The sequence below is a fragment of the Bufo gargarizans genome, unplaced genomic scaffold (genome assembly GCF_014858855.1).
Source record: "Bufo gargarizans isolate SCDJY-AF-19 unplaced genomic scaffold, ASM1485885v1 original_scaffold_1921_pilon, whole genome shotgun sequence".
Taxonomy (NCBI): Eukaryota; Metazoa; Chordata; class Amphibia; order Anura; family Bufonidae; genus Bufo; species Bufo gargarizans.
The window spans coordinates 346,261-370,236 of NW_025334570.1; the positions used below are offsets into that span (position 1 = coordinate 346,261).

At 46.3% G+C, this 23,976-nt stretch overlaps 1 protein-coding gene across 2 annotated transcripts; it reads right to left on the reverse strand.

The window, feature by feature from the left end:
• Positions 1–476: 476 nt before the first annotated feature.
• N4BP1 (NEDD4 binding protein 1) lies at positions 477–23,683 on the reverse strand. 2 transcript variants are annotated; one of them, XM_044274631.1, is made up of 7 exons: positions 23,382–23,683; positions 18,375–19,792; positions 14,955–15,085; positions 11,282–11,378; positions 10,009–10,116; positions 5,689–5,796; positions 477–1,354 (listed from the first exon to the last, which is right to left on the reverse strand). In XM_044274631.1, exons 1-7 carry the CDS (start codon positions 23,637–23,639, stop codon positions 1,018–1,020), a joined length of 2,457 nt encoding a protein of 818 aa, XP_044130566.1. In that variant the 5' UTR covers positions 23,640–23,683; the 3' UTR covers positions 477–1,017. The 2 variants fall into 2 exon arrangements, with proteins under 2 accessions (XP_044130566.1, XP_044130567.1); XM_044274632.1 differs by lacking the exon at positions 477–1,354 and adding an exon at positions 5,503–5,542.
• Between the last annotated feature and the right edge of the window lie 293 nt (positions 23,684–23,976).

Below are 23,976 nucleotides of genomic sequence, written 5' to 3' on the forward strand. Positions count from 1 at the left end.
TCGCAGCTACAAGCTTCTTATCGGTCAGAAAAATGAAGGCTAAATCAGTGGGTGCGAAGTACTGTGACTACACTGTGCAGGGGGGCTGCATACCGAATTCATCTGATGATTTACTCATAGCATTGGGAGGGAAGCCTGCCTAAAGGGAATCTGTCACCAGCAACCTTCCCATCCAAATGTTTGCGTAGACATTTGCGTAGCTGTTTTTCCTTTGTTGATCCGAGGCTCCGTTCCAGAGTTACGATACGTTTTCCTACTAAGCAAATTAAGCCTTTGGTGCAATGAGGGTGTCATAGTTGCTCTCATTTCATTCAAGCTCCGCTCTTTTCTGTGGCCAGCCTTTGCTTTTGCTGTGATGGAGGGGCTGGCCACAGAAATGAGCTGAGTTTGGGTGAAATCAGAGCAACGGTGATGCCCTCGTTGCACCAAAGGCCTAACCTGCATATTAGGAAAAAGCAGCACAGGTGAACCAGAGCTATGGGTCTGTGCACACAGGTAACTGGTGACAGGTTCCTTTTAACGCATCGCTCTCTGCATCGCAGCCAGTCCTTTCCAGCATCCTGAACTGGGAGGAAGCAATCTGATGAGCAGAGATTCCCAATTCAGTCAGTGTCACCCCACATACCCAGTTCAGGGTTGCTGTATAGTGGCTGCACCAGTACCCCACTGGTTTTATCTTTTAAAGTTATTGTTTACAAACTTTTTTTTAGGATTGTATTCTTTTCCAGCCTCCCTTCCCAGGCAATAACGGGTCAGACCTGAGATATAGATTATATATAAAAAAATACATAAATATATATCTACTTTCTATAGCTTTTTGTTCATGCTCCTGTTCATATGTACAGCTCTCGCGGCAGCTGAACAGCCTATCCATTTCTTCGTTCTATCTAGCGATGAACATTAGTAAAAGAAAAAATACGATTCCACCAGTGGCGGATCTGACGCACAAATGACAACAAAGGGGGTTAAATAAAACAGCTTGGCGAAAGAGCGAAGAGGAGCGTGACCTGAAGGTGCTCAGTCCAGGATCATTGCTGACAAGGCATTGAGGTCCCGCATGTAAGGATGCTCAGACAGGACCTGGTTGATTTTCTCCCTTTGTTGGGATTCAGGAAATATTCTTAAGAGGTCTACTTGTAGTGATAAAGTCTCATGATAAGTCCTCTGATGGGGGGTGACGGCCGCTGGGCGCAGCTGGTTCTGGAAGGCTGGACGGGATACAGGGGCTTTGTTTAGGAAAGTTGTGGGATGTGGTGTGTGATTGGTGACAGTTGGGAACATCCCTGAAACGGAGGTGTCATGGCTGGGGAAAAACACTCCGCTGTCCGATGGACGAGGGGTGGGAGGGTGAGGTCTGAGAAAAGGAGAGAGAACAAACAGGTAATACATGTGGAATATTAGTGCAAAAGGTCTGAAATACACACAGTAACATAGTAAAGGACATCCGTACATCCAGTGCAGCCTAATACCCTGGGGAAGACAGAACCCCATAAAGTAGGGAAACTACTTTCCTCATTTTAGAGAAAAATGATATATCCTTTACCAAATCTGGTACTGTGAATAATTCCCTGGACCCGCACCTAGTAACCTTAACCTGTAATATTATTACACTCCAGGAGGGGTATCCAGGCTCCTGTTCTCTTTTAGGCCTCTTGCACTTGGTTGTGATTCTGCACAGGCAGTCACATGGATGTGTACGCCGGCTGGCTGACATCTGCCTTGATTAAAACCGTTGATACATTTCTTGTGGAAAAATGTGTCCAGGAGAAAATTGCAAAATGCTGTTACAATGTAGAAACTTTACTGTAACAGAGAGAAAAGGAAATCCTGTGCCATAAATTGGTCAGTTAAAGGGATTCTGTCACCTCGTTTCAGGCTATAGAGATACGGACATGCACGGCTAGATCGCCGCTAGCATCTCCGCAATATACCGGTCCTATAGGGCTGTGTGCTTTTGATATATGTAAATGACCCTGGTAAGGTGCCCAAGGGGCTGTACTAACCACATTGGTGCCCAGCCACGCCCCCCTGTGAAGGAGCCCAGCACCGCCTGCGTCCTCTGAATCTCCTCCTAGCTCACAGTTAGATTGCCGTAATCTCGCGATGTGAGAGCTCGCGCATGTGCAGTGCGGGTATTGTGTTTCTTCCCTGTGCTGGCATCAGCCTCAGAAGGAACTGCGCATGCACGAGCTCACGCATCGCGAGATTACGGCAATCTAACTGTGGCAAGGAGGAGATTCGGAGGACACAGGCGGTGCCAGGCTCCTTCACAGGGTGGTGTGGCTGGGCACCAAGGTGGTTAGTACAGCCCCTTGGGCACCTTACCAGGGTCATTTACATATATCAAAAGCACACAGCCCTATAGGACCGGTATATTGCGGAGATGCTAGCGGTGATCTAGCCGTGCATGTCCGCAGCTCTATGACCTAAAACGAGGTGACAGAATCCCTATAAGCCATAGTTTGTTGCTGTGCCATCCTCACTTCACATATAACAATAATATAAGATGTACACATCCTCCAATAAAAACATATTCTGCCATATTGCACATGCAGAATTACATTATTTTCCCTGCTTCTTAACATCCTAGCGGTCCTGTTTCGGAATGAGTCAACTTGTGTTTTACAAGTTTGAGTTTTATTACAATCCAGATATGGATTCCGTTACCACGGGCCATAACAATTCTATGACTCAATGCCTTTAAGAAGCCTATGGGCCGCATAACAGATCCTGCATAACAGAAACCAGACGGATCCGTTATGCTGGCCGTAGACTTCTATTATGATGGAATGCATAACGGAATGCCTCTTTAAAAGACATTCCGTCATAGAGTTCCGTTATGGTCCGTGGTAACAGAATCCATATTGGAATTGCAATAAAATCCGAACTTGAACTGTAAAACACAAGTTCGTTCATCCCTAGTCCCGTTAAAATTGGAAAAACCCTCCCAAAAATGTCACTTTTTTGGGGGTTGATTTTTTTATGTGGGTCTGCAGTAAATCTTGTGTTCTAGCAGTCATAACTTTTTAATTTCTTCTATATTTATTTTATTTTGCGGGATTAGTTGTAGGTTTTCTTAGGAACCATTTTGGGGTATATATAGTGATATAATGTATTAAATAACTTCTTATTTTATTGTTGGGGAGAAAGATAAAAAAAAAAAAAAAAAAAAAGAAATTTTTACATTATTTAATTCACTGTGTGGTAAAAAAAAAAATTTTATTAAGTGGGTCCGTACCGTGATTATAAAGTCACATCTAATATAATAAAATCCCTGTGTGAGTGCGCTGTGTCCGTGTGTGTCACCAGTTTTCCATCGCTCCACACAAGTTTCCCTGCAGCCTGTGGCAGCGGTCAGATGCTTGAAGGGTAAACTGAGGGAGGGAGCTCCCTCACTCCCCCATCGGAACGCTGAGCGTAGGAGATGCAGAGCGCGCAGCAAACCCCCCCCCCCCCCCCCCCCCTTTCAGGATGGCAGAGCGGCAGCGAGCAAAGTGTTAGCTGTAATGTCCAACTAACACTCTGCTTGAAACGGCACAGATGTCAGCCGTTTACCCTTTCCATGCCGTGGTTCTGAGCCTGGCAGCAGCCCGATGCTTGATGGGTTAAAAGCCCCCCGCACACAACACCCCTGCCCCCCCTTTCAAGATAGCAGAACGCGCAGCAGGCAGAGTGTTAGCTTTAATGTCCAGCTAACACTCTGTTTAAAACGGTCGACATCAGTGCTGGCACTGATGTCAGCCGTTTAACCCCTTCCATGCCATGGTCCTTAGGAACCGCTGTATGGAGGGGCTAAGCATCGGGCCGCTGCTCTGCTATGACAGCAGCCCGATGCTTGAAGGGTAAACCGAGGGAGGGAGCTCCCTCCCTCATCGGACCGCTGCGCTGTGGCAGCGTCCCGATGCTTACCATGGCAAGCAGACGCCTTCACAGGCATCCGACTTGCTCTGGTATATCTAACCCTGCTTTCACACCTGAGCGTTTCCCAAACGCGCGTTTTTGACGCGCGTTTTTTGTAATAGTAAGCGCGCGTTTGACGCTCGTTTGTGTCATTGACTGCAGTGTCCTATGGCCACAAACGCGTGTCAAAACGCCCCAAAGAAGCTCAAGTACTTGTTTGAGCGTCGGGCGTTTTACAGCACGATCGTACGCGCTGTAAAACGCCCAGGTGAGAACCATTCCCATAGGGAAGCATTGCTTTTCATGTGTTGAGCGTTTTACAGCGCGTTAGAACGCGCTGTAAGACGCTCAGGTGTGAACTTAGGGTTAGGGTACTTTCACACTTGCGGCAGAGTGATCGGGCATGCAGTTCTGTCGCCGGAACTGCCTGCCGGATCAGGCAATCTGCATGCAAACGGACAGCATTTGTAGACTGATCCGGATGCGGATCAGTCTTACAAATGCATTGCAAGAATGAATCCGTCTCTCCATATGTTATCCGAAGAAACTGATCAGTTATATATTTTTTTTTTCCATTTTGCAGGACCCCGGATCCCGGCATTGCAGTATTTTTAATGCTGGATCCAGCACTAATACATTTTAATGTAAATTAATGCCGGCATCTGATCCGGAATTTTGGATGGAGGTAATACCGCAGCATGCTGCTGTATTTCCTCTGTCCAAAACGCCGTTCAGTGACTGAAGGGGAGGGGGGTGGCTGCTTTAGCGGCTCATATCTCTGGTTTGTACAACCAGTATTGTTTGAAAGCTGGCATTCCAAGCTTTCAAACAATGCCAGAATGACAGCAATATCTTCATTACATGGGAAGATATCACTGTTAGAAATCGGGATGCTGCAAATGCAGCTGAACGTGAAAGTAAAAGCAAGTTTTTACGACTCGACCAGGCTTCTGCTACCATTGAGGAGATATCAGCATCTAAAGCAGCCCTGCCCCCTCTTTCTGCCCGACCTGAGCTCAGCCAGAACAGTTGGGTGGTTAAAGGGGTTGACTTATGAAGACAATAACTTTCTATATGCCCTATTAGGAATACAGACATCCTGGATCGCCCGTTTTATGTGCCAGAGTTGAGAACCCCTCTGTATGTGCAATGGAATGCAGCGACAGGGGGATGCAAGAGGGAAAGTTTTTAACCCTTTGTGGCAGTTTTTTTTCTAATATTTCCCTGGCAAACCCCTTTCAACCTCCTGTGTCATGGTTTATTCTAGTTCTGGAATAATAATTATGAAATCAGGAATTCCAGTATGAACACGCCTAGTTCCTTCCCAGTCTGAAACTTTTACTGCAATTCTTAACTCTCCCTCCTCCCTCTAAACGTGTTCCTCACAATTGCAATGTTTACAGTCAGTCGTCCCAAAAATGTGGGCAGTCCGGTTCACAGAAAGCTCGGAGCTGACTGAAGGGTAGAAATAAACTCGAGCCAAAAAAATAAAAAATAAAATAAGAAAAGTTGAATTATTAAATTTATTATTTTATATAAAATAAGACAGACACGTATATAGAGAAGACTGGGGCGTCCTGCTTGTCCACGCTGTAACTGCACTGGGGTCATCAGTAATTACTTTCTCTGCCTGCACATCCTTCTGAAAAAATCAAATTCATCTCTGTATGACATCCATATGGAGACATTTTTAAAACCGCCTCCCTGCCCTCTTTTTTTTTTTGCCAAGTTTAGCCTATAAATGGAGAGAACAGAACTCCCAAAAACCCGACATGACGTCTTCCTCACCTGCGCTCAGGCTGCTGGTGAAGAAAATCATCCAGCTTTGGGCCGTGTCGTCCCAGTGGATCATCAGGGATCATGAAGATGTCACCGACAAAAGTATATTGCAATAACCTGAGGAGAAACATATAAAACACTATAAAAATAAGTCATGTCGTTCTTTAAAAGGGGTTAAAAAGAGTACACTGAAGAAAAAAAAAAGTTCACAAATTGCCCCAGGGATCTGCTGTAATCTATTGGGGAACCTGGCAGCAGGTGCTCAGTTTCTCTCACAAGGGAAATGGGTTTGCAAGCGAGTGCAGTACCTACAAATAACCTGCAGAGGTCATCAACATGGCAAATGTGGGTTAATCCAAATATAAAAGGATGTTATAGCAGGGCTGCTCTGAGGAAAGTAGGGGTTTCCGTCCCACAAAATATACCGTATTTTTCGCTTTATAAGACGCACCTAGTTTTCAGAGAAGTAAAATGGGGGGAGGGGGATTTGAACTAAAAGGTGGGCTAAAATATTTAAATAAAATAACATGTAATGTGTAGACATTACCAAACAGCCAACAGCAGCATTAGGAAACATTATTACTGTAATTAACGGAAAGATTTAGGACAATACTCCTCTAGTCATCTGGAAACCCCCAAAGAGTCCTCACTACTGTCCGAACTCAAGCTCAGTGGCATCACCGTCACTGGTGTCTTCATACAGGACACCATCCTCAGAACCGTCCAGGCCATTATTGATGCCACCTTTTTTTTTTTTTTAAGGATTTTAGAACAGTTTCATCCTTCACTGACTGCCATGAAGACTTCACCCACTCGCAGACTTGGGTGATAGTGGGCCTTTTCATCCGTCCACTGGGTGTAAGATCGCGATTCCCAGCAGCCATCCACTTATTCCACGCCTCTCGCATAAAAACCTTAAAAGGCTGCAGTTGGCAGGTAAGTCCCCCCAGGAATGACCGCTAGATGAGTGTTCAAATCCTGGGTTCACCGATATGTGCCCTAAACTGGTCAGGCACAAGTAGGTCCGGTTTCTTCAGAAGCCCTCCAGGGCGTTTGGACCACACTTTGCCGACCCATAGTCTCATGTCATTCTCAGCCATGCACAATTACGCCTCTTGGAATCGCCTCTTTTGGCATGTTCTTCCTCTTAAAAATTAGTGAATTGGTGGCAGTTTGACAACACAACCGTGTGATGGGTTTTCCCGTGTCCCGAGGTCTTCACCGTTACGGTTTTTGCGCCTCTCACATCAAAGGTTAATGAGACTTCATCCATATTCCCAAATCTGGCCTATTTCATAGCATTTTTTCTTTCTTGCATTCAGCACATATTTGTGAAAAGAAAGAATCTTGGACTCATGTTCTTTTGTCATTTTTTTGCCCAATTCTAGTTTTGGTGCGCATCGCAAGGCCACATCTCCTCATGAATCTGTAGCACCATGATGGGGATCCAGTGAGCTCATCAATGCCTTTCTCTGCAGCTAGACGCTTGGCTTCATATAGGATCCTTTTTGTAGATACTGAGAAGCCAGTGTTTCTGGGACATGTGATCTTTCATTTCCACGTCAATCTGTGGCCATTTTGCAGTACGCCCACGAAAAGTGTGTTTGCTTTTATCTGCTTTTTGCAGCTGATCCTCCCGTTTCCTCCACTCCCGTATCACTTTTTCTGTTGGAGGCGGCCCGAAATGTCTCTCAGCAGCCCCGTTTCCATGTACTTTGCAGTATTTTATCACCTCCAGTTTAAAAGGGATCTTATATGAAAGCCTTTTCTGCTGACAACTTATTAAACTTGGATGCAGCAGCAGACTATAGTACGGTAGTTTTCTACAACAAAATACAGTAATAAAAAGTACCGTCAGCATTGTGTCCTTCATAGTCATGGGGACACTAGCTGAGCATATCAGTGGATTATGTGATTATAACCCCAATCATCCTAAAGAATACACTGCTGTACTGTACAATGGTGTATTCTTAAGGATGAGGGGAGTTATAGTCACATTAAATATAAACACTGTCCAGGGACTGTACCAGTATTAGCTTATGGTAACTGATATGACTACCATATAAACCCCCTCATCCATAGGAATGCACCCATGTACTGCAATAGATGGGTGGATTCCTATGGATGAGGGGGGCGATAGTCATATTTAAAATAAACACTGTCCAGGGACTGTTCTGTAATTGGCATGTGTCTATATTAAATATGACTATAACCCCCCTCATCCATAGGAATCCACCCATCTACTGCAGAACATGGGTGGATTCCGATGGACGAGGGGGGTTATAGTCATATTTGGCACACATTTTTCATTAGGGTACCATATATTGCCCCTGAGCTGTCCTCACCAAGGGACTTAGGCAGCAATCTACTGTACCAGGACAGGGGAGAGCTAATATGGCGGGAGAAATGTAGGGAGCTGAATGGTGGAGGGGGGGGGAGCAGGAAGCGCTCACCACCAATCAGCTGGATGGCCAGGCAGCACAGAGAAGGGGATCCTCCTGCTGCGGTGAGTGAAGAACGTTCGGGCTGGCGGCAGTACAGCGCATACAGAGAAGCCGCCAGCCCGTCCAACGATAGCGAACGGCATGAATTGAAACGCGGGCTGCCGGCATCATGCCCGCCCACAGTTTCATGGCAGCTCAGGAGCAGTTAGTGAGCGCTCCTGAGGTGCCGCAGCCTGCACATTTGGGGTCACCTTTCGTTTATAAGACGCACTGACTTTTTTCCTCCACTTTGGAGGGAAAAAAGTGCGTCTTATAAAGCAAAAAATACGGTAATAGCAAGACTGCTCTGAGGAAAGTAGGGGTTTCCTTCCCACAAAATATAGGTGGGGGACTTTACATATAGTTACTGTGGGCCTCCAGCGTGAACACTTCCAAGATTTAAAGAGGTTTTCTACTAGATGATGGGGGTCCAAACCCAGGGACGCCCGCTGATCAGCTGTTTGAGAAGGCACCGGCACTCGCAGTAGCGCTGCGGTCTTCTCTAGAGGATAGGTCAGATCAGTTAAACATATAATCCCTTTAATCCCCTATCCACAGGATCACAAATCCTATGTGATTCAAGTGGTTGCTGAGCATGCCCACTGCCTCCCCAATTAAAGGGGTTGTCCGGGTTTGACATAACCTCATCTTCACTCATTGAGCATGTCCGAGTGGAACATCGGAGCATTTCTTGCTCCGATGCTCCTATTTGCCCTTCAACCTAGCAGTGAGCCCGGTGACATCATCGGCACAAATGGGCGGTCTTTAGCGATCTCCTAGGCTTTATTAGAGCCTAGGGCAGCGCTATAGACTGCCCAATTTGTGACGGTGACATCACTGGGATCACTGCTAGGCGATAGCAGCGCAGGGCAAGGGCGGTGGGGGGCATTGAAGCAAGAAATGTTCTGAATTCTGATGCTTCACTCCTACAGGCTTAATGAGTAAAGATGATGTTATGTCCGGGTTCAGCTCTGAACCCAGACAACCCCTTTAATGTGTATGGGGTACAGCACTCTGCTATCTTCTGGAGCCGCAGTGTGCGCGTGTGACCACCAGGCCATACAATACAGGGACAGAGAACACCCATTCATGTGGTCGTGGGTGGTCCCAGTATTCAGGCCCTTAGTGATCACACAGTTATTTTAGTTTAGGCAGCTACCCATGGGCGCCCTTACGCCTCTCCCTTATTACTTACTAGCCATGGCTGCCACATGCGTTGCAGCAGGCGCCACTCCCAGTATGGAGGTGTCGAGGGAGCGAGTCTTGCTTCCTGTCCATGCTCCTGTCTAATAGCTGCCGCAGGAGACTGGTGGCCACATCATGTCTATATTGGGATGCAGAGTGTACATACTGTGGGGGAATAGGGTGGGTGAACATCCTATAAAAGGGGGCACAGCATACACAAGGTGTTTAGAGGGACAATAGGGTGTATATACAGAAGGGCACAGGATATGTCTATAGTGCAGCAGGTATTTATTGGGGCACAGGGCGAGGACAGAATTGCAGGGCATTTGCATCTGTGCCAATTAGCAGGACAAGGCAAATAGCGCTACGAAACCTGTGCACAAATATGAGCGCGCTGCTGACAAATCCACAGCATGTCCATGATGTCGTGGAAGAGCCACGGATTTCCACGGCAGATTTCACCCTTTTTAATGCACTAGAAGCAAAATCTACACAAAATCTCAGGGTGGAAATTACCCTCCATGTCTGGATACTATGGGGGCTCCTAGTTTAGTGAACAGCCCAGGGCCCCTTGTACATGCGAATCTGACGATGTGGACAGGTGATAAATGAGAACTGTGTGGAAATTATGGGCGAATGAGTAATGAAAATGGGCACAGACCTTTCTTTGATAATCTGGGTCCACACAGGAGATTCTACCACAAACTCCCGCAGATTGTCGTTGGTGACTATGACTCCTCCAGTCTTATCCGACAAGTGCAGAAGGAATCTGCAGAAAAAGAGGAAATTCAAGCCGAGCCAAATATTGCACAACCCCCTCCATCAGACCCCGTGGACCTCCATACAGGCACTCTGCTATGGGAAGGTCACTGTCCGCAGTCATAGATAGATTATACAGACACGGGCAGAACTTCTGCTTCCCATAGAGATTCTGCTTCAGAAAAGCTGTGTTCCAGTCTAACGAATTAACTCCTTAATGCTATGTACATCCATTACAGGCGCATGGTAGTTACCTCTATATATATATTATACATACACACACACAGACACACACACACACACACACACACACACATCACACTAACCTTGTGGATAGAGATATAGAGATATACATGACACTGCTCCTGCCATGAATGGAGGCAACTCCAATCCTAGCAGTTAAACAGCTTAGATGTCGCAGTCAATAGCAACTGCAGGAGGGGTGCAGGTATGTTACTATGCAGAGGAATATTAGCTGCAGTACCTGAGAACGACCACTATACAGTGTGTGGCGCTGCGTTGATCCAGCTGTGTGCCATTTACGTCATTAACACGTGATCGTGGGGGCGCCAGATTTCAGATCCCTACCGATTTGATATTGATTACCTATTCTATGGATAGATCATCAGTATCTTAGTCCTAGAAAACCCAGTTAAGGGGTTAATAAATAAAATCCTAATTATTCTACTGATGGTTTATCGGAGCGATACAAGGCCTGTGGGACAGCGCCACTACTTGCTTATTCCGCCAAGCCTAAGTGATCATGTGCCCTATTTCTCCTGAAGAAGCAGTTCTCCATGTTTAAGAGACGGCAATAGGCCCTGGAACTGTGCTCTCCATTTGGATGTCAGCCATTGCCAAGGGACCTGTGGTGTAGTTTCCGTCCCTTGGGCATAGCCTTGACCAACGCCAGTGACCACTCCAGAGTGTTGTGCCTCTGCAGAGTCATAACCAATAAGATCTGCGCCTCTCTGTGAGTAACTAAAAGACCCATCGCACCCAGCACCCCACATCGCAAATAGAGATCACAGCCCCCCAAAGAACAGTCGCCCCCTGCTTAGATAAACGCACTGTACTGACAGCTTGGGCCATGCAGAATAGAACTGAGGCACAAGCCCTGACTGCTCCTGAACCCAATATATATATATATATATATATATATATATCTTACACACCTGTCATCGTGTGCTGCAATTCGAGAGCCCAACACCGTCCTGGAAGGGGTGAAGGATAAGATTCCCAGTTCTTCCAGCTGCTGAAGGAAGTACTGCTCTGTAAGACAAGAAACAAGACGAACATTTACTTTCTCATCAACCAATGACAACACAGGCCTTACGAGTCTTTCGGAGTAAGGGCTCACACAAACTTATTTTTTTCTTGTTTCAGTTTTTTTTCGTTTTTTAAACAGGTCCGTATGTGGAGCCATTCACTTCAATGGGTCTGTAAAATAAATAATGGATGCAATACGGATGCCAACAGTTTTTTTTTTGCAGACTGCAAAATACATACGGTCGTGAGCATAAGTCCTAAGATGCACCAAATTTATTAGGATGCGGCACACCTTCTGACAGTCCGAAATGCGCTGCAATTTCATTTTCCCGTTTTGGACGTAAATTATAGTGAATCTGTCAGGCTACAGGAGGCCATGCTAATCCCTGCACGCTTGTAGAGAAGTGTAAGGCCTCTTTCACACGGGCGTTGCGGGAAAATGCGCGATTTTCCCCCGGCGAATGCAAAGCGTTTTAATGCGTTTTGCATGCGCATGAGAAAAATCGGCATGTTTGGTACCCAGACCTGGACTTCTTCACAGAAGTTTGTGTTTGGGTTAGGTGTTGTGTAGATTTTATTATTTTCCCTGTTAAAAATGTGTGAATTTTATTCTATATTTTGTGTCTCTAGGACTGTAATGAGTTAAATTTTTCTTCTTCTAGTGCCTCCCACCCCCCTCTGTTTCAAGACTGGAGAATAGAGGGGGGGGGGGGGGGGGCAAAGAGCTGTGCTGTGGGAAGGGTCTGTTTTCTCATCTTTGTACAGGTGCCCCATAGAGTGTGGTAGAATGCATAAGCCAATCATATGACTTGATGATATATACATATTATTCACTGCCTATAGAGAAGCACCTCCTTGAAGTGTCACATATGACGTATGCAGTATTATTGTTAGAATAGACGCCATTACAAAATGGCGGACACTTAGGCGTTTACATTAGTTCACATTCCAAAGTGATACACAGTGCGCAGATGTTAGGATGTTATCTCTGTTTCTCTTATCTCTGCTTCCTTTTGAGCCAATGAAATAATGCCTGGGCCTCAGAAAGTACTGCCCTTTTCTGAAGATACATATACCGCTTACTTTCTGTAATAAATTAGAGATTGCTTTGACCAGCTTCTGTGTCAGTGTCCAGTCTCTCAACCACGCGTGGATATTAACCCCTTGGGGGTACATTGATTTGGAGCACCAGAGTGCATCTCGGATGCTCTAATTTAGGGCTACTTTAACATCCCTTATAACATGGTTATAAGGGAAACAAATAGCATTCTTAATACAGATTGCTTACTACAATGTGGATTGAGGGGTTAAAAAATAAAAATTTATTATTAACCTCACCTCATCCACTTGTGCGCGCTGCCCATCTAGTCTTCTTTCTTCTTCTTTGATGACCAGGGAGGAAAAGGACCTTTGGTGACATCACTGTGCTCATCACGTGGTCCATCACCTTGGTGATGAACCATGTGATAAGCGCGGAGGCATTACATGGCCCATCACCATGGTAATGGACCATGTGATGAGCACAGTGACGTCACCAAAGGTCCTTTTTTTCCCAGGTCATCAAAGAAGAAGAAAGAAGACGAGATGGGCAGCGCGCACAAGTGGAAGAGGTGAGTTTAATAATTATTTTGTGGTTTTTTTTAACCCCTCCATCCCTATTTTACTAAGCATTCTGTATTAAGAATGCTATTATTTTCCCTTATAACCATGTTATAAGGGAAAATAATAAAAAGATCGAGTCCCCATCCTGATCGCCACCTAGCAACTGCATCCGCACTTGCTTGAGATTTTCACGCAGCCCCATTTACTTCTACGGGGCCTGCGTTGCATGAAAAACGCACAATATAGAGCATGCTATGATTTTCACGCAACGCACAAGTGATGCCTGAAAAATCACCGCTCATGTGCACAGCCCCATAGAAATGAATGGGTACGGATTCAGTGCGGGTGCAATGCGTTCACCTCACGCATTGCATCCGCGCGGAAACTCGCCGTGTGATAGAGGCCTAACAAGTCACAAATATGATGTTCACCAGAAAAAATATATAAAAATCCCCCTAAAAATGGCATAAAACCAAGGATAAATCTGCCCCATTGAGCGGCTTCTCCATGCCCAGCTTGATTGACCCTATACATAAACAGGCCCATCAATCAAGCTGACCATGCGGAGAAGAAGCCACAGGGTCTCATATCTCCCGCGACTGGGCATATCTACATTGCAGAGTAGGCGGCCATTCACACGAACGCACCCCAAGATGTATTATATGTCGGTATGACTCGTGTGTGCCACAGCCTGAACTGAACTAACAGCATCATGGATCCCTATGAGGCTGCGAGTTCAGGAGAGTAATCTCTGCGGTTGGGCCATGACACATGTGAGTAAGGCCTCATGCACACGACCATTATTTTGGTCCGCATCCGAGCCGCAGTTTTTGCGGCTTGGATGCGGACCCATTCACTTCAATGGGGCCGCAAAAGATGCAGACAGCACATGAGTGCTCCGTAAAAAAAAAAAAAAAATATATAACATGTCATATTCTTGTCCGTTTTGAATCCGGACAAGAATAGGCAGTTATATCAATGGCTGTCTATGCCGTTCCGCAATTTGCGGACCGCAAAACACACAACCGTCATGTGCATGAGGCCTAATACTGACATATAATACATCCTGGAATGAGATTGTGTGAAACGCTCCTAAAACGTCTCTCTGTAATGAAGGAGCCCGCTCGTCATCCAGCATCAGTCTGAAGAAACCTGACGTTTTCTTATAACAGAAGAATTTCCACTCATTTCTATCATTATTCATGCAGGAAAATATGAAAGTAAAAATGAAAAAAAAAAAAAATACTGCAGAGCAAAAGTTTCACTATGACATCCTTGAAACCGCAACAATGGTTACCCTGCAGCAAAACAAGCGATGGGTGGGGGGCGCAAGCTACTGAACATGCCAGCTGAATGACATCACAGGGCTCGCGCTAGGGCCACGTCTCTAATCATTGTTCTCTATATTATAGTAGGGTCTGTCTCCCACCTTTCCACAGACCCCAAATGGTTTAGAAATCTGAAATTTTCCCTGTCCAACTCCCTCTCAACTACTGTCCCAAGTGTCAGTCTTCACTGCAGTCTGGAATTCCATTCAGGTGTCCATTTTAGGTGTGTATCGGGGGGAATATCTGTAATGAATGGACTTTGATAAAGGTCGATTTAAATGGGTTTTCACGGGAAATCAATTTTCATGGCCTGTCCTCAGGATAGGTCATCAGTATCTGATCAGCTGTTTGAAGCCCAAGCACAGCGCCGTACGTTGTATAGTGGCTGCTCCTGGCATTACAGCCTAGGCTAATTCAATTGAATGCAACTGAGCAGCACATAGGTCATGTGACCGATGAATGTGACGTCACTGGCCTAGGGAGGGACCGCAGCGCTCAGCACAACCCTCTGCCGAGGATAAGTCATCAAGATTCCATTTCCGGAAAACATATTCTAGCACAAAGTGACGCCATCATCCTCAGTAAGCCACGCTGCGTCCGAGCCTGAAACCTCTGTATGGCAGTCACACACAAGTGTCCCCCGCATTACCTGTGATGTTGGGATCTCGCTTCGTTCGCCATTGAGGAACAAACACTGTGATATTCCGGTGTCCTCTCTTCCAGAAATATTCCACGGCTATTGCAATTCCTCGGCAGGAGAAGAACTTCTGTAATCCGTGTCTGCAAGAAGCCAACGTAAAAGTGTCACCAACTATAACTCCTCAATTCAGGTGATTACACAGTGTGTGGATGACACTAATTAGTGTTACAGTGCACACATTGAACAGTGAGTGCAGCTCTGGAGTACAATACAGGAGGTAACTCAGGATCAGTACAGGATAAGTAATGTATGTACACAGTGACTGCACCAGCAGAATAGTGAGTGCAGCTCTGGAGTACAATACAGGATGTAACTCAGGATCAGTACAGGATAAGTAATGTATGTACACAGTGACTGCACCAGCAGAATAGTGAGTGCAGCTCTGGAGTACAATACAGGATGTAACTCAGGATCAGTACAGGATAAGTAATGTATGTACACAGTGACTGCACCAGCAGAATAGTGAGTGCAGCTCTGGAGTACAATACAGGAGGTAACTCAGCATCAGTACAGGATAAGTAATGTATGTACAGTGTATGTACTAGGTGATTTCTATATAACCTGTACAGTGCCATAGGTTTAGACTGCACTGATTAGGACACAACCAAAATAACCTTCCACACAAGCTCTGGGCTCCTCTGTAATACCGCTACTAGCAGCTGCTGCTGACACAGTGACAATCAGAGTCATAAGACTGATCAGCAATACTATGCTGCACACTGGTGCTTTCCAGCTGCAGCAGGACTACAATTCTCATCATGCCTTGGGATTTGTGGTTCCTGTAACATAACCGGATACGCACGACGGCAGCTCCCCTCCAGTCAGCGACTACCCGCATGTGACTGGCGTCACCAGAGAACAGATGTGACTCAGACCCACCTGCCCGCTGACACGAGATCTCACAAATGTTCACTTTCTCAAAATTAAAAACATTTCTAATTTTACACCAAAACCTACTGTTCCCGAAACATTGTGTCACCAATAGAGAAACTATTGAAAGTAATGAGTCTCACTCATGTAAAGAGGCAAAACCGTGAACAATACTGTAAATCATAAAAAATGACTAATATTTCTACATTCTACTTCTATACTGACAAAACCCAAAACTTTGCTAAAACTATAAAAAAATAAAAACACACCATTAAAATGGATCATCCAGTCTGTCATGATACAGCTTAATTATCAAACAATAAAAAGATCTGCAATGTTCTCATATACTTTATAAGCAAGCAGAGATCTTGAAAAATGTAAAGATTCTATATTAGACCCAGAAAGGAAAAACCTCTCCTCACCCAATACATGCAGTGTAGACCAGGGGTAGGGAATCTCTGGCACTCCAGCTGTTGTGAAACTACAACTCCCAGCATGCATATTTGCTCTGCTCTTCTAAGAGCTTGCATAGAAATTAATGGAGCATGCTGGGAATTGTAGTTTTACAACAGCCGGAGTGCTTAAGGTTGCTGATCCCTGGTCTAGAAAATCCTATGCGAGTTAGGCTACATTCACACGACCGTATGAATGGGTCCACATCCGTTCCGGTGCGGACCCATTCATTTCAATGGGGCCGCAAACACTGTGTGCTGTCCACATCTGCAGTTCCGTTCCGCGGCCCCACAAGAAAGATAGAAAATGTCCTATTCTTCTCTAAAATCGCAGACAAGAATAGGCATTTTTTATATAGCGTCACCCCTGTGCATTCCAAAATATGTGGAACGCCTACGGCTGGTATCCGTGTTCTGAAAATCTGCAATTTGCGGACCGCAAAACACGGCACGATCGTGTGAACATACCCTTAATTTGCTACAATGTATCAGTGCAGGTAATAGGCATCAGTCAAGGCTGTTCAGCTCATAGGGCCGGATCATATTGCAGATTTTGACGCCGTCAAAATCTGCTGCATATACCCTGACAGAAACCGCCACTGTTGTTCACGTTGGAGGACGCAGACCCGATCGCGGTTTAGCTCCACTGAATAGAGCTAAACCGCATGTGGACAATCGGCGCGTCTTCAACCCCCGTCGTCAGCCAGTTATGTTTCTTGAACATGATTACAGGGGCGGCCATCTTGCTTGAGTGGTTGTTAGCAGAAGTCAGAGATTTGCTTTACAGCGTTCACAAGGACCAGAGGAAGCAGGTGTCTGAGGGCATGTTTTGTGACCTCTACAGAGGTCATTGTGCAGGGAGGGAGAGGGTTATCTGGGAATTTGATATTGATGACCTATCCTTAGGACAATTCATCAATATCATATCAGCAGGGGTCCGATGAGAGCTGTGGCTTCTTACTAGGCCATGTGACATCACTGTACCTCGAGTCAATGGCGCTAATCTGCAATACCATGCATAGCCACTATACAATGTATGGCGCTGTGCTTGGGAAGCTGTGAAGAGGCTGGAGAGCTCCAGTGAGTGCTGATCAAGAGCTGATCGGCCGGGGCCCTGCAGTCAGATCCCGATGAACTGGTATTAATGACCTATCCTGAGGATAGGCCATCCAATATCAAATTCCTGGACAAACCCTTTAAGCAGTACAATAGCATTAATATGAAACACAAGAGCTGACTATCATGTAGGATAACATCCATCTACAGTTTTGCTTTTGGTATTTCTCTGGTTTCTGCATGATGCCATGCTCGATCAGCTACCCCGAAGTTTATACTTGTATTGTGACTCATGGACACATCAAATCTTCCACTTGTCATGTATTGTGACTGCAATCATCACACGGCTGAATGGGCGCTGCGTTGCTTTTTTCTGTATCCCTCATGAGTTTCACTCATATGACTCGGGCTTCTCATCTGATGATACCGACACCCAGTGTCGGACTGGGGTACCTAGGGACCACCAGTAAAATTTATTTTGGGGGCCCGCCGTAAGGATACATTCAAATATAATAAATAATCTAACAAGTTTTTTTTATATGAACATAAGCTGGTTGAGGTGCTGTACATTGAATATATGTATGTAGTGTACTAAATCTAATGTGTTATGTGCCACTTGTGCAGGGGGTGTGAGACTAGGGGCCCACCTTGCTCAGGGGCCCACCGGGGATTTCCCTGTACCCCTGTGGGCCAGTCTGAGCCTGCTGACACCACAACAACCAGGACAGCACGGACCTCACTAGAAGGTTGTGCTCCAGCCAGAGCCCTGATCTCACTACAACAAAGAGCACGGCGGCATTGACCTCACAGTCTGGATAAATCCGAGGACTTGTGTAGCCAACGAACCTAGTAAACTCTAGTCACCAAATTTCTACTTTCCTGCCTATGGAAGTGCTTATTGTCTGACTACTGTAGGCGCGACTATCTCGTAACCTCCCTACAGCAATAGGGGAAAGATGGAACGTGTGAAGACAATCAGCGGAGTACTGACCTCATAGCCACATTGCTTCCATCGATAATGATGTGTCTGAGATCCGCTTTCCCGGGCTCATTCTTTAACTCTAGTTTATAAGGCGTTTTAATTGAATTGAGGAATATTTGAACTCCAGTTACAGATGGCTTCAGGTTCTCAGACTTGTCATTCTGTACACGTACTGGTGGATAAGTAGGACTGGAGGATTTGACAGGGATCGGATTCGTAACTTTGACTGGAGGCAGGTTGGATGGTCCGGGTCCTTCTAGGGCCAAGTCAGGTCTATTCCTTGGAGGACTAGAAGCGCCTCTTGCAACAAAGCTTATATTTTTTGGTAAAGTCACTTCCATGTCTGGTTTCTTAGTTGCAAATCCTTCGGTACCTATGGGGCTGTTCCTAGAGACTCCATTACTGCACGCATATGTCCTGACGGGGTCTACAATCACCTCCTGCTGCGGCTGCGATTCCTTTTTGGCCTCTTTTTGCTGACTGCGGGCATTAATCTCCACCTGGCTCTTCGCCATCGGCACCTTATTACATTCTTTTTCTATTTGTTCAAGAAGCTTCAAAGGTTCCTCAAACTGCCCCAAGTCACAGATAACCTTTTCAACCACTTCCTTGAAATATCCCATGCTTATGAAAAAGTTTACAAGGATCTTGTATTCCGTTTCGGCGCTTACGCTGTAGTCGTTCTCCACAACGATCAACGAGTCTTCACTGGAATCAGAAACCAAGTCAATAAAGGGGACATCAGACTTAGCGTGAGTTCTGGAGATGGGACCGTCCAACTGGATGCCTTCTAAGGAGAAGGGCTTCTTCAGACGTCTTTCTTCACTCTCTGAGCTACGTCTCTTTGTCCCAGACATGGAGGCCGGGTTTGGTTGCGTTTCTGGTGCACCGTAAAACACAGAGTCCAGCTGGTTGGTCAGCTCCGTCACGGGGGTACATGTGTTTCTTCTTGACTGGTCAGTGCACTGACTAATATGGGACTGGGCTTTCGCATTGGTATTTACTATGGCGACTTCGAGATCTGCATCACTAGAAACTGAAGAACACTGTTCCTCTAACGTCAGGTTCAGCAGCTCCTCCTTTAGCGCGCTGGGCAGTAATAGTAAGTCCATTGTGTACTTATCTGCATTGCGTTCCACAAAATCTTTAAAACTCCGCTTTACTTCCGGTTCTCGGCCTTGGGGTGAACTTTCATTGTTTCTAAAAAGTCTAACAAACTGTTGGATGTGACTCTGGGCCAAGACAACGGGTTCTGTTCCCCCTTTAATACATAGGACGCCAATTTCCGCCATGGCGATGTGAGCACAAGTGTCCGTAATGAGACGGTTGAGGAATAAACTCTGAGCGCCGGCAAATATGCAATGCATCTCCTTGGGGTAGGTGTCTGTTATCTCCATCTCAGGTTCACAGAGGCCTTTGACGTACTCCTGCAAGAGAGAAAAGGGGTCAGATCCTCCTGCAAAGTAGGGTTGTTTAGGGTATCGAAATTTCGATACCCAATCGATACTTTTGTACACGTTTCGATACGATATGAAGAATTCCCATTTTTTCAATACTGGGCTGCGCAGTCCAGTATCACAGAACTTAGAGCGTGCTGCTGTCAGCGCGTTGCAAGTTCCCTCAGCAGCACAGGGAAGAAGGAAGCAGTCTCTCCCTTCCCCCCCTGTGCCTCAGCTGCCAATGAGGAGAGACGGGAGGAGGAGGAGCAGGCGTACTGCGCCACCGATGAAAGTTAACTTCTAATACAAGTACAGGAGGCGGTGCCCAGCCTCTATGACAGGGCGCTGCAGGGTTAACTGCCGCTGATCGCAGCTCACTGATTCTGCCGGTACCGCCTCCTGTATTAAAGGTTAACTATCATTGGTGGCGCAGTGCTCCCTCCCCCTCAGTATCAAAATCATTGGTGGCAGTGGCCACAGGGTCCCCTCCCCTCCTCCTCATTGGTGGCAGTGGCAGCTTCTGATCGGTGCCCCAGCAGTGTAATCCTGGGGCACCGATCGGTTACCATGGCAGCCAGGACGCTACAGAAGCCCTGGCTGCCATGGTAATCTCCCTGCAGCTGTGTGTACTATGCGCACAGAGTGTGTGTGGTCCTATTCACCCTGATAGAGCTCTATTAGGGTGAATATGACAAGGGATAAAAAGATACCAGGTTCTAGCCCCTAAGGGGGGAAATAGTTAATAAACAGTAAAAAAAAAAAAAAAAAAAAAAATTATATATATATATATATATATATATATATATATATATATATATATATATATATATATATATATAAAGAAATGGCAAACAATAGTGTTCAGGGATGAAAGCAATAATGGAAGGTTCTTCCTTGGCACTAACGATGGCTGGAGAGCAGCAAAAGGGGAGATGGCACCCAGTATTAATGGGACCCTGCCTCAATATATACCCTGCCGCAGACCCCAAAATAAAGGGGGCACCACCTTGGTTGTGTGAGGATTGCCTGGTCAATCTTTGTTCCTTTTATGATATGTCCAAAGAGGACGGATTTTCCAGATTAGTGTGTCCTCTGTATGTATACGAATGCTGCAGCAGATCAGCCGCCTGTGGGCCGACCACCTGGCAGCACCTTACTAGCTCCATGTGCCAGCGCCGGACTGACATTAGGAGTCACCTTCATATGTACTTATTTTACCTTTCATACCCAGCTCGTGCTCACATTAATTCAGTCCCGTGTGTGCAGACATCCATGACACCTGTAGACGCCTTAATGCGACTTCTGGGCTAGGATATAATTTACCTAAATACCCCGGCCAGGGTAAATATACTTGTTTGTGCTCCCCTGGCTCCCAGCATCGTGCCCCTTTCCCCATTTTACACCCCTGCTTTATAGTGACTGCTGTGGGAACATACCCTTCTCTATGCACCTCGAAATCAGAGGCTAACATTTGGTTTTCTGCTGTGGTTTTGCGTTAACATTGGTCCAGATGACGCACGTACCTCGCCATGGCGAATGTGCAGAAACAGTGTCACGTATGTATGCCAACGTGGACACCCACAGGAAACAATGGGACACACGTGACGCAGAGTCTGACATGGGATACATTTTTTTTTCACCCCCCTTGCCCGTCTACAACATGGGGCCACTTTTAGGTTTTTCTCCAGGGCCAATCCGCCCCTGGAGTCCATTGTATTGTTGAGACACTTTATATAGATTGGGAAATTCAATCTAAGGAAGAGGAAAAAAAAAAGGATGAATGACCGGCTGCGGAGTCACCATGAATTAGCTTCTGAGAAAATCGTGGATGCGGAGTTTCCCTGCGGGTGACCCGTTTCTATACTTCTCTCTGTCCGACCACAAAACTACAGAAGAACTTCCTGTATGGCTGTGACTACAGACGACGCGCGCTTCCTCATAGCTCCTCGGCAGGACTTTCCACCAGGTGCTTCGCCTTGCAAAGACGATGAATCCTAATTAATCATTCATTTTTCTCAATTACATAATCAATGGTTGAAGAAGGATAAAAACGCAATGGCCGTATTTCCTGCCAAGATTCCACCCTGTTCAGCCAGTGCAGAATTAGAAAAAAAACGTGGCTGCCTTCTTCCAAAAACAGTGCCACACCTATCTGCAGGTTGTGCGCGGTACTGAAGGCTGCGTGAGGTATTTGAGTTTCTCTTTTTACGACGACATAAAACGAGGCGTATTCTCATCCTCCATGACTAAATTTAGCAACAGATCCGTGTCACTGAGGAAGGCGAGCCTACCGACCCGGTTGTACAGGTTTAGTAAAGATCCAGTTTTCCCCGGTGGGAAATTACTTTTTTTGTTAAATAGGCGATGACACATGACAGAGGAAGCTGCGGCTCTGCCTGCACCGTCGCAGGGGGAACCTGCACTACTAAATATCTGCCAAGTGCCAAGTTTTAATAGGCCAATAATAGCCAGTCTGTGGGGGTCCCACTCCAATCCCCATCCCTAGAAGTAAGCCCCTGAACTTGGTCCTCTTTATTGTTTACCAGCTGCAGTGCCACACTTTTTGCAGTGGCTGTGTACAGTATTGCAGCTCAGTTCTATCTGAATGGGACCGAAACACATTCAGCTGTAATACCAGGGGCAGCCACTACAAAAAGTATGGCGCTGTGGCTGTTAATGAAGGGGACTGCGCACAGTGGCCCCCAGCTGATCAGGAGTCACACCCCTAGCAATTTAGACTGATGGCCTAATTTTACTGTCCTGAAAACCTTGTCCAGAACATAACGCACAGGGCAACCAGCTCACGGCCCTGGGTACCACCAGCTAAACAGTGACCACCGCAGGGGAAATGTGGTATTACATGGCGGCCATTCAGACGAAGACACAAGCATGACTGGAGTCATCCAAAAATGAAAACATTCGTACAGAGAGGCCTTTCATTTTTGCTCCTAATGGGGAGTCCTGAGTGAAGAACCCCGTCTGAATAATGCAAAAAAACAAACAAAAAAACACACCCTAACAAAAATGGACAGGCGTTATCTTCACGAGAAAACCGCTTTAACCCTGCTTTCACACCTGAGCGTTTCCCAAACGCGCGTTTTTGACACGCGTTTTTTGTAATAGTAAACGCGCGTTTGACGCGCGTTTGTGTCATTGACTGCAGTGTCCTATGGCCACAAACGCGCGTCAAAACGCCCCAAAGAAGCTCAAGTACTTGTTTGAGCGTCGGGCGTTTTACAGCGCGATCGTACGCGCTGTAAAACGCCCAGGTGAGAACCATTCCCATAGGGAAGCATTGCTTTTCATGTGTTGAGCGTTTTACAGCGCGTTTGAACGCGCTGTAAAACGCTCAGGTGTGAACTTAGGGTCAGTCCCACCAAGCCTTGTTGCTTGAGGCTGGAGTAACCCCAGACTGACTGGCTACTAGGAAAACAGGGTGCTTGATAGGCAGTGTATCCATAGCAACCAGACTGTCGGACATGACAGCTCCTTGGCAGGGCACACAGATTTATTGGAGCTACCCCGATACAAACGGTGCACCTATTTACCCCCGCGCCATCACATGCACGCACTGTACCTTAGCTTTTAGCACGTCTTGCTTCTTGCCTTTAAGTTGCAGCCAGATGCGTCCCGGCGTCTTCCCATCTTCTCCGTCCTCACAGCTGAAGTTCTCCAGGTACCCCAGGACCGTGAACGTCACCGGGAAAAGCGCCTGCACCCGATGGCGGCTTTGCTCCAGTAAGCTCCACTGTTTTCCAGGGGCGGTGAATTCATCCACTGTATCTGCTCCGGGGGTCTCATCTTCTACCCCGCCCAGGGCGGACACCTTAGCCATCCCTCGTCTATGATCAGTCTGGAACGGTGGTCATACCGGATGCCGTGAACCTGGGAGAGGAGAAAAGAGGGCATCGGGTCAAATGACTCCTTTAAGCCACTATCTAGAAATCTCCAGGGGATCAATTCTCCTGCAGCGCCTCCACAGGGGAAATAAAGTATTACATTCATTACACTGAAATGAATTGTGCCGGGTCCTCCAGAGACAGACGCTCCTTGTACTCGCTTGTGCTCCAGCAAATTGGCAGAGATTCCAAATTAGCCCCCTCCAGAAACCCATCACTGGGTACTTGAACTTGAATTTTTATAAGCCAAAAAGTTAATTTATAGATGGAAAC

What these genes read in the sequence shown, in the direction of transcription:
- N4BP1 (XM_044274631.1), bottom strand. Translation starts at nt 23,639, where the DNA reads ATGGCTAAGGTGTCCGCCCTGGGCGGGGTAGAAGATGAGACCCCCGGA. An exon ending in GCGAGATCCCAACATCACAG is followed by an intron (nt 11,379 to 14,954) that starts GTAATGCGGGGG and finishes CTTGTCTTACAG; the next exon opens with AGCAGTACTTCCTTCAGCAG. An exon ending in CACCAGCAGCCTGAGCGCAG is followed by an intron (nt 1,355 to 5,688) that starts GTGAGGAAGACG and finishes TCCTTTTCTCAG; the next exon opens with ACCTCACCCTCCCACCCCTC.